General features: G+C 39.8%; 1 protein-coding gene across 2 annotated transcripts in view; it reads right to left on the reverse strand.

Annotated features, from left to right (window-relative positions):
- LOC107701994 (voltage-gated potassium channel subunit beta-2-like) overlaps positions 1–10,411 on the reverse strand; it is a 189,105-nt gene that overhangs the window by 93,981 nt on the left and 84,713 nt on the right. For both annotated transcript variants that reach the window (XM_016504169.1, XM_016504168.1), the window contains exons 2-3: positions 7,005–7,186; positions 4,557–4,598 (exon numbers count right to left, since the gene is read on the reverse strand). In XM_016504169.1, coding sequence (XP_016359655.1) covers positions 4,557–4,598; positions 7,005–7,081 — 119 coding nt within the window. In that variant the 5' untranslated portion in view covers positions 7,082–7,186. The remainder of the gene's footprint in view (positions 1–4,556; positions 4,599–7,004; positions 7,187–10,411) is intronic.

Raw genomic sequence — 10,411 nt, forward strand, 5'->3', positions numbered from 1 at the left:
TTCTGTTCATTTATTTAACATTTATATTTGTGCTGTCAAATGATTAATCACGATTAATCAAATCCAAAATAAATGTTTTTGTTTTTATAATATATGTGTGTATACTGTGTATATTTATTTATGTATATATAAACACGCACATGCATGAATATATTTAAGAAAAATATGTTATGTCACTGAGAATCATAACATATGAGAGTAACTGCATTATTCCAGTGTGTGCTGCAGTGAGGGGTGTGTCATTTATGAGACAACTGCATCAAGTAGAAGAGGAAAATCCCACAGAGCAAACTCTGTACAGTATTGAATCTGGTAAAACACGATACAATCTCAGTTCACAGAGAGGCACGAGTCACAACATTATCTTCATATTATGTGCTTTATGTGTAGGAGTGAGTGCTATACACATTCACATACAAAAATATCACATAAGAATAACAAAACATAAATAAGTAGTACACTTAAAACGTAACAAAACAGCAACCCCTAACACATTACAACAATGATTGAAATGAGGTAATCCTGCTTTCCCATCACTCTGTCTGTGTGTGATCGATTCCTGTCAAGCGGATCTGGGTGATGCGACGCTAAAAGACTTGGAGCTTAAAAGGACAAAAATGTGCTCTGTGTATGAGTGCACATTAGCCTCAAAGCTACGGAGTCAGGGGTTTTAAGAACCCATCAGCACAACAACTCCCTTTTTCAGCCCATAAAAATATGATCCCTCACTAAAACAGGAAGAGAAGTGCACTGCAGATGAGGGTAAAAGGGATGCGTTCAATCTGATCGCTAAAAGCAGCTGCTGTGTCTTCAGCAGGGAGGATGCTGCAAATGCAACTCCAACAAAAATCTATTCCATTATTATTCAACCTATTTTCCAGCACACAAACTAATTCATAAACAAATGAATTAACACACAAACTAATTAATAAACAAATACTATGACCAGGGCTCAACAAATATGGCCCAACGGTAATGTCAGTGTTTCACACTATTTCTGCGCAGTGATTATCACCATAAACACTTTCACTAATCATATTGTTTTTTTGTTTTTTTTTATGGTTTGCAGATGTAAACATGGGGTATTCTGTGTTATATGCACTGTTGCAAAATCTGCTGATTTTATTTATTTTAACGAGATGCTGCGCCCCCTAGGGCCTGCATGACCGGTGTCTGAAGCACGTGTGGAAACAACGGCAATCTATTGGTCCACCTGGCCCATGACGTCATAGGCAGGGTGCCCGGAAGCATAAAAAGGCACCTGCTCAATACGTCATCCACTTAGCTGTCTGAAGGAGATGTAAACAGGCAGGCCGAAGGCATGGCGAGGGGGCGCAGCGTCTCATTCCCTCTCGGGGAACCATGGTTACATGCGTAACCCGAGACGTTCCCCTTCTAGGGTACTCCACGCTGCGCCCCCTAGGGGGCACATTGGGGAATGAAATCCAACCATGCCATGCCGAGGCGCATGCCTGTCCACCTGGCGGGGGAGCACCAAGGAAGCGACAGACATACACCAAGCCTTTCCTCAGAAAGGGTCCATGCCACTGACGCCACGGGCCGCTCACACAACTTGGCAGAAATTGGGAACCTGATTAGATCAAGGGGAACCTCCCACCCAAGTTAAGAGCACAACTAGCCATATGAGCCTGGATACACAAGACCACTGAAGAGACTAACTAGAAAGCCTCTAGAGGAGCTCAAATATAGCTTCTTAAATCCCGGTAAGGAGAATAGCTGCTGAGCTAGAACACAGCTATCCTCAGATAGCTATGTCCTAAAGGTCTTATGAAGGCTTGTAGACCAGAATAACCATACACAGCTAGCCTAGATAGCCAGGCAAAACCTTCCTGCAAAGCTGCCCAGACCACAGAGGAGACCACTACTTAAAACCCTAAGCAGGGGAGCAATCACTGAGCTAGCACATAGCTACCCTCAGATAGCTAAGTACCTAGGAAGGGGCTACCATAAGGAGGACCGACTGAGACAACCCAGACCACAGAGAGTGGGCTATCTACTTACAACCCAGGGGAGATAGCGCTGTCTAGGCAAGGGCTCAAGAGACCACTACTTAAAACCTTAAGCAGGGGAGCAATCACTGAGCTATCACATAGCTATCCTCAGATAGCTAGGCTCTAGGAAAAGGGATCACTCCAGGAGAGGGCTCACCGCAACTGCCAGTAAGACACAGCTAGCCTCAGATAGCTGTATTCAAGTAAGCCCGTCCTGCCATAACAATGGCTGTAATATAACCACCCTAAGATGGCTATACTAAGGAAGCCCCCAATCCGTATCAGACCCACAGTAGGCTAGCGAAGTACCGTGTGATTGACCAGGAGCTCACAAGAGGGAGATCCGGACCATCAGTAAATGATTTGCTAAGAGCATACACATAAACATCATCAGCCCGAGATCAAAGCCTGATGTAAGCTGTGGCCAAAACACTAGAGTGCTGGACACAGCTATCCTCGAATAGCAGTTCCCTCAGAAAAGGCTGAAGACAGGACAAAGACTTCAGCGCTTGCTTGAGAGAGCTTGTGCCAAGGGGAACCCAAGCCAGGATAAAACATAGCTGCCCTCAGACCACCATATTCCAGAGCAAAGTAAGCTTGAGCTGGAGCATAACCATCCGCAGACAGCTACACTCTAAGCAGGGACTGCTCACTTAAAACCCTGATCTCTCCACAGAGTATTAAAATATATTCACGCCCAGCCAGGCTCTCCACACACAATAACATGCATATTAGAGAGGCACGGCCGAGCAGAATATAGCTCCACCCACAATCTCGCAGGATCAGGGCTGAAACGACTCCGTGCTCACACTTCATCGCCATAACAACCCAATAGTATCTGCAACATCTGACAATCCGTTCAGAGAGGGCGTGCGGATCCCACAGATCAAAGCGATCATCGCGAGCTGGGATAAACTTTGCCGTGGCAACGGCGAACCATTGTCATCACAATGAGCGCGTAGCTCTGAACGTGCGTGCTCTTTGCAGAGACAAACGCGAAAGCAGAACATGCCCTAGAGCAGTGGTCGCCAACCCGTCGATCGCGATCGACTGGTAGATCTTTATCACTGTCCCAGTAGATCCCGAAAATAACAGTAAAATAAGTACAAAAATGCATTACATTTCTGGGGTTATATTAATGTATCACTGAAGGGAACTGTCTTGAGAAAAGTTTCGATGGCAATGGCATTTTCTTCTCCTCCGTATAAAGCGCGGTTCTGCTTTGTTTACAGCGGTAACCAAGGAAACGCTATTGCGGTCAGTTCATAAGCAGTGTTGCCAAGTCCACGGTTTTCCTGCGGAATTGGGCTAACGTTACTTTAACACTGTTGCCGCGGGTTGTTGTTAATGTCCGCGGGTTGAAGCGACCCCAATAACGTGATATTTAGTCCCTGGAATGCAAATTTTACTGGAAGATCCCCGCCGAAAAACGTGTATTTTACCCCCAGAATGCGATTTTTACAGGGGAACCCCCCTCGAAACGTGATTGGACTAGTTTTATTGCGAAAACCTGGCAACCCTGATCATAAGCGCCACCTGCCCGTGCAGATCGTGATTAAAATGCAGTGGTTGCCTCTAATTTCAAATGGCTAGATATTTTTGTTTAAAGCCAGTTTGTTTGTCAGAATCCACACAACGCTCACCCGCTGGTCTATCACACGCACTTCAAACAGACGGCTCCTGAAGACAGCAAAGAGGATGACCTATTCAGCATGTGACCTTTAATACTTCCAGGCACCCCGCCTATGACGTCATGGGCCAGGTGGACCAATAGATTGGCTTTGTTTTACACGTGCTTCAGACACCGGTCATGCAGGCTGCATTCCCCAATGTGCCCCCTAGGGGGCGCAGCATGGTGATCCCTAGAAGACACTAAAAACACTGGGAAAGCCATGGTTTAAACAAAAAACGCATACCGTGGTAAATATCTGACCAAGTGTGAATATGGAATGAAATGCGATTCTTCATATGAGATTACTGAACATTCACTGCGTCTCTGGGCTCATGCTTGTCATGCTTTGAGTTTCAGATGTGTTCCACAGCAAAGGAAACCTGAACTCCATGACTTACCTGCAACACTGTTTTAATTCTACATGGAGTGAAATTAAATCTAAGTGCATTGTGTGAGGGACTCTATTCTGGGAGCATTATTCAGACACACTGATATTCAAGAGCCGTCTTGACACCAACACATGCACAGATTACAAGTGAGATTAGATGTTCCCCCTGTATGCAAGCCATTCCTTTTTACAAGTTATACAACAATATTAAGCACCAGTTAGTCTCAATCTATCTCATTGTAATTCTACATGTTTCATTTATTATTGATCAGCTTTCACCAATTACAAGCAAACAACAATGTAATCACATGTACTATGACTATAATTCCCTTGCGCTTTCAGTAGTACAATGACATAATCAAACCGCTATTAGAAGGAGCTAAAATAAGAATGAACCCATGCCTTGAAAGTACTTTCCAAAACAGATGAAAACGAGTGCAGTATCAGATGGCCATAGCTAATTAATCAGCGAACAAAGAGGTACCTGTAAAACTGCAGCTGCCGTTTTGGGCTCCCGTATCTCGCACTGAGGGCAGCATGAAGGAGAGAAAGAAAGAGAGAGAGATAAGACAGAGGGGAAAGCTTAGTCTTATAGGTGAAAGGGGAAAGAACAGTGAGAGGGCATTAAACAAAACACTCGCACGTGCACACAGAATTACGCAAGTACAGTATCAGCTTTAGCAGTGAAGGGGAGTGCAGAGAAATAGATTTGACACTGAAGAAATTAATAAAGAAAGAAACAACTGAGAAACTTCTGAAAAGACAGTAATATGAAACAGCAATATGGCCAGGAGGATCTTTACTTTCCTTACTTGAATTAAAATAAAATACAAAAACCTTAAAACCCTTCTGTATCTCAGCAAGTTGCTATTTCTAATTTTCATTTAGTTAAATTTAAGGTACTAAAACAAACTAAAAATAAAATAAAACAAATAAAAATGATTAATTATTTTATTATTAATTATTTTATTATTAAAAATCAATCATTTTTTTATAACTTGTGCTAAAGTAAAAACCTATAAAGTATAAAAAATATATTATATAAAAACTATATTAATTTTAAAATAACCACAAATAAAATACATTTTCTTTACAAAAAGTAAAATGAAAACAGAAATGATAAAAACTCAAACTAATTCAAAATTTTAATAAAAACTATACTAGTATCTCAACACTAAAATAATATTGAAGGCAAAACAAAAAACACAATTACTATTTTACATTTTAATTGTTTTGTTTGATTGTAACTTAACTTTAATTAACTTTAGGACAATTTAGACTAATTGTGCAACACAAATACATATTTTTGATCCACTGACAGGTGGCCTCAAATCTAACATGTATACTTTTAAAAAATGTGTGGAGAAAAAAAAAACTTAATTTTTTTAGCTAACAAACATTAAAAAGAAAGCAGCTCTAAAGTTCAGTTAACGCTTGAAGTTACACTGGAGCTGGAAACAGACTTGCACCGCCACCTGCTGTTCAGTACCAGAACTGCTGGCAAAACCCAAGAACACTATAGGAGTCACAGAAGATCAGAGCAAATTCATCAGGAACTTTCCAGCAATGGTGAAATGAAGTCAGGCTCTGATTAAGTGGGCTGCTGGGCATTATGCAAAGCACTTGCCCACTTTCACCCTTTCCAGTGGGAAGCCCTGCAGAACTGCTGCCTAAATCACTCAGTATGCTAGATGAACATTATTAATTGCATAGAGCCTGCAGCAGGAATAAGGCAGCTTTAGAGCAGTGCAAACGCATCCCTTCTTTCTTATCACTATAATTCAACAACTAATGTAGCTGACGACAAACATGCTATATTTTTTGTGTACATGTAACATTTCTTAAACCTGTTATTTAGGATCAATAGGTGCTTTTCGATGATTCACGCTCATCTTTGCTGCAGTGTGGCTCTCTAGGACTCTCATTCTCTGCACTCTAAACCGTTGAGCTAGATCCCACATTTCTGTATGTGTGAGTCTTTTATCTGTGTGTCACTTCTCAGAACGTCCTACAGTCACACAGAGTTTCTGAGATAGTGTGAGACTCCAGATTCTCCTGTTTTAATCTTATAATGAAATAAACCCGTTTATTTAAACATTTAAATATGTTTGTGTAAATATTACCTAACCCAGGGATACTTAAATATAAACAGCTCAGTGGAGACTTAAAAAAAAAAATGCAGGGTGACCAAAAGCCTGTATAATTTAAAGTCAATCAAAAGAAAGAAAGACACAGACAGACAGACAGATAGATAGATAGATAGATCTTTTAATACTTTTATTCAGCAAGGATGCATTAAATTGATCAAAAGTGACAGTAAAACATTTATAGTGTTACAAAATATTTCTATAAAAAAATATATATAAAAAAAAATATATATATATATTTTTTTTTTATATTCTTTTCATTCAAGAATCCTGAAAAAAAATGTAGCCGTTTCCACAAAAATATGAAACAGCACAACTGCTTTCAAAATTGATATTTTTTTTCTTGAGCAGATCAGCATATTAGAATGATTTCTGAAGGATCATGTGACACTGGATTAATGATTCTTAAAAAAAAAAACAGCTTTACATCACAGGAATAAATTACATTTTACAATATATTAAAATAGAAAACAGCTATTTGAAATAGTAAAAATATTTCACAATATTACTATTTTACTGTATTTTTGATCAAATAAATGCAGCCTTAAAAATCTTATAGATCCCAAACATCTGAACAGTAGTTTAATTTCACAAAATTTTCCTCATTTACTAATACGGAATACAGTTTTGCACATTTTCCTGACCCTGAGTTTATGGTTTCTGCAGCGAGGATGAAGTCAAACAATAGACTAAAACTCAACAACAGCACAGTCTGAGGTTCACAGCGCTTCTGTGCCGTCAGAGCAGCTGGTTAGGTGTGAATGTGTGTGAGACTGCATACAGACCTGTAGACCATGCCTGGGGAGCCTGTCTGTCTGAGAGAGAGGCGGGCGGGAGAGGCTGTGGGCGATTCTGGATACATGGGGAATGGGAGAGTGGGGGGTGTGGCCAGGCTGCAGAGGGGTCTCTCTCTCTCTCGCTCTCTCTCCTGTCAACCGACACGTCTGTCTCTCACCTTACAGGACCTCTGAAAAACACACAAGCACAGATGTGAGTTCAGCAAATGCTAGAGCATTACATACACAACACAAACCTGAGCAGCACTGCAATGCCGCAAATGCACTGCAAGAACGCATTATCACCACTAGAGGGCGCTTCTGCACAACAGTAAATGATGACGATCATCATATTGAAGAGGAGTAGAACTTGGGCAACACATTCACAGCAGAGTAACAAACGGCATTTGCATAAAAACAAACATAAGAGAGGAAAAGAAAGGAAGACAGACAGAACAGAAAGGGAACGAGGGCTGTGAGAGTGCTGGTATTTTTGCCTTCTGAATACTGCCTATTCAGACATACTATATCGTAGTAGGCATGTTCAAGGAACTATATTTTCCACCCAACTTGCTCAAATGCACCAAAATGTCACCAAATAAAATACATGTGTACACTGTTAAAAACTCACTACAGGACACAACCATAACCTGACAATCTCAGTCTGAGATGATTAAAAGGACACACAAACTTCAGATAGCTTTGCAGTCACATGAATGTAAATGAGCACAGACTGTGCCGTTATCTGCCTTCTTTCTTACACACAGCACATGACTAATCAAAAGCACAAAACAACTTCTGTCTCGGGTAACACTGGTTGGCTGCATTTGACCATCAGTGTCTCATCACTCTCACACATAATAGCAACTGTTTGCTTCTTTAAAACGTGTTTGTCATCAGTAATAATCAAACAGCAAAAAGAGGGGAAAAAATAAATAACTAAAATAATAATTTCATTGGGAAAAGTTCATTTATTTCAGTGATAATGAATTTTGATATGATTTTGGCTCATATTTAACAAAAACCCACCAATTCACTATCTCAACAAATTAGAATACTTCATAAGACCAATAAAAAAAAAACATTTTTAGTGAATTGTTGGCCTTCTGGAAAGTATGAAGAGAATTTGGACTTCAAGCAACTTGGGCTATGAGCTTCTCCACCCTTCCTCCAGACTCTAGGACATGTTCCGTTGTTTGCTGCTTTTTGCGCATGTAAAATTAATTCCCGTGAAACAAATGTTAGTATTTTTTAACGGGTCACAGACACTTATCTTTTCTAATTTAAAATAATCTTGTCAGTTAATGGTTAACAATCGGTTAACGAGCGTCGTTTGTCGGTTAGGAAAAATAACCGAAATGAACATCCCTAAACAGAACCGAATCAACATTAACGATATCAGAAATACATTAACGTTCTTAATTAAAATACCATTAAGGAATGTCAGCGGTCAAATCCTAACTGTGCACAAGAGGAGGAGCTGGGGATGGAGAAGGGTAATTAGCTCATGAGCAGCACAACGAAAGCAGTTAGAGGAGGATAACTGAACAGGTCACTTAAAAAGGAATACTGTAATAGGTGTTGCATTCCTATAGGTAGACATAGATCAGCTGAGGAGAGCTTGACTAACGTGACCTGCCAGAACTGAGGCTACGCTAGATGTGAAATGAACAGCTCTGTTCCAAACCTTGCTTACATACACAGCTGTCCTCTAAGGTGGACAAAAAGGTATGTTTTCCAGTACAGCATTGTACTGATGTAAAGATGTAAAGAATTTTCTCAAATTACAGCCTACTTCATTGAAATATTAATAAACAGCAAATACTTTTGAGCTTCGTTACATGCAAACTTTGTAATTCTTTCATGTTTCCACTGATCATTTTAGTGCATCAAGCAGCTTCCTCCGCACAGGGCCAGGCAGGTAGGAGGGTGAAATGCACAGTTTCCAAACTGGAGGAGTTTATTGGCCCTCATGAGGTTCTAATGAACACCTTTGCATTTAACACACACACACGCACACATATATGCACCCACATATCAGCATTCTTCACGGCCACCTCTCATTTCAGCACTCATCACTCTTCCATGAGTGCTGCTAAAGGACACAGTAAAGAACACATCATTGTGTGCTTCTGAACTGCTTTATCAAGGTGACTTTCCCTCCCATCAATCTCCACATACCAGCAGTCTGACACTGTGAATAAGGTCTTTCCATTTCCCAAAGACTCATTTTATGCTGTCCTGCCCTGCTCTTTCCATCATGCTAAGTGGGAAAGGCTGGATGGATGTGTCTCATGTGTCTCAAGAGGAGGCGAGGTCACACATCAGTGGAGTAACTGCAAGGAGGAGTCATCAGGAGAAGCACAAGGTGACCGGAAATGTTAGTCCTCATTAGCCCGGGCTGCCAAAGTGCTCATATTGCAAATAATGTTGTTCAGGTGGGCTCTAAATAGACCACCTTCAATACATTGATACTAGGCTTTTTTGGTTACATACATAAAACAGCATAAACTGCTGATACAGTGCAATGAAGATACACTAATGGTGACCTGTCTACACTCAAATCAGGGTTTTTATTGTTAACTAAAATGTAAACTATTAAAAAATTACAAATACTATTATACAGTGGGTACGGAAAGTATTCAGACCCCCTTCAATTTTTCACTCTTTGTTATATTGCAGCCATTTGCTAAAATCAGGGGTCTGAATACTTTCCGTACCCACTGTATATATATATAAAAGGGGAAAGCCTTTTTTTGGTGTAAATGTAATCCATTCTGAAGCAATAGTCTCATCAGTGCTCAATCAGGTCTTACTTTAATCAGCATATTTGTGATATTTGCCTTAAACTGATTTCTAGGACACTTTTTTACTTTATAAAGGGCAATATTTTCCTAACCTTACTAAAAGTATGTGTCATAATTTATGTCAAATTCCTAAATTATCAATACATTCAGTTACAATAATTAGACTATGTATGGTTGTTACCATTCAAATGAAATCAGTATCATCAAACTCCATCTTTCCATTGCAGAGGAAACACTGGAGCTGCAACGAAAGTGCCATTTAGATGTATTTACACAAACTGTTTAATGGAGATAAGAGGTTCCATAAATGCATTTACACAGTAAAATTGCAAATACATAAATAATGATATAAGAATAAATGTTTCACTTTTTTAACATATAAATACGCAATATTGGAAAAATGCAATGATAGGCCTACTTTTAAATATGAAACCAAACCACCAGTAGGTGGTGGAAAGTCTTAATGAGTGAGTCACTGATTCAACCAATTCATTCAAACAGCTAATTTATTAAATAAATAAAGCAAGTGACTGTTTTTATGAATGGCTCACTGAATCATTGACTCACCCGATTCGTTCAAAAATGCTGAATCATTCAGTAACGAAACAC

Source organism: Sinocyclocheilus anshuiensis, unplaced genomic scaffold (assembly GCF_001515605.1).
Source record: "Sinocyclocheilus anshuiensis isolate Anshui unplaced genomic scaffold, SAMN03320099.WGS_v1.1 scaffold262, whole genome shotgun sequence".
NCBI lineage: Eukaryota > Metazoa > Chordata > Actinopteri > Cypriniformes > Cyprinidae > Sinocyclocheilus > Sinocyclocheilus anshuiensis.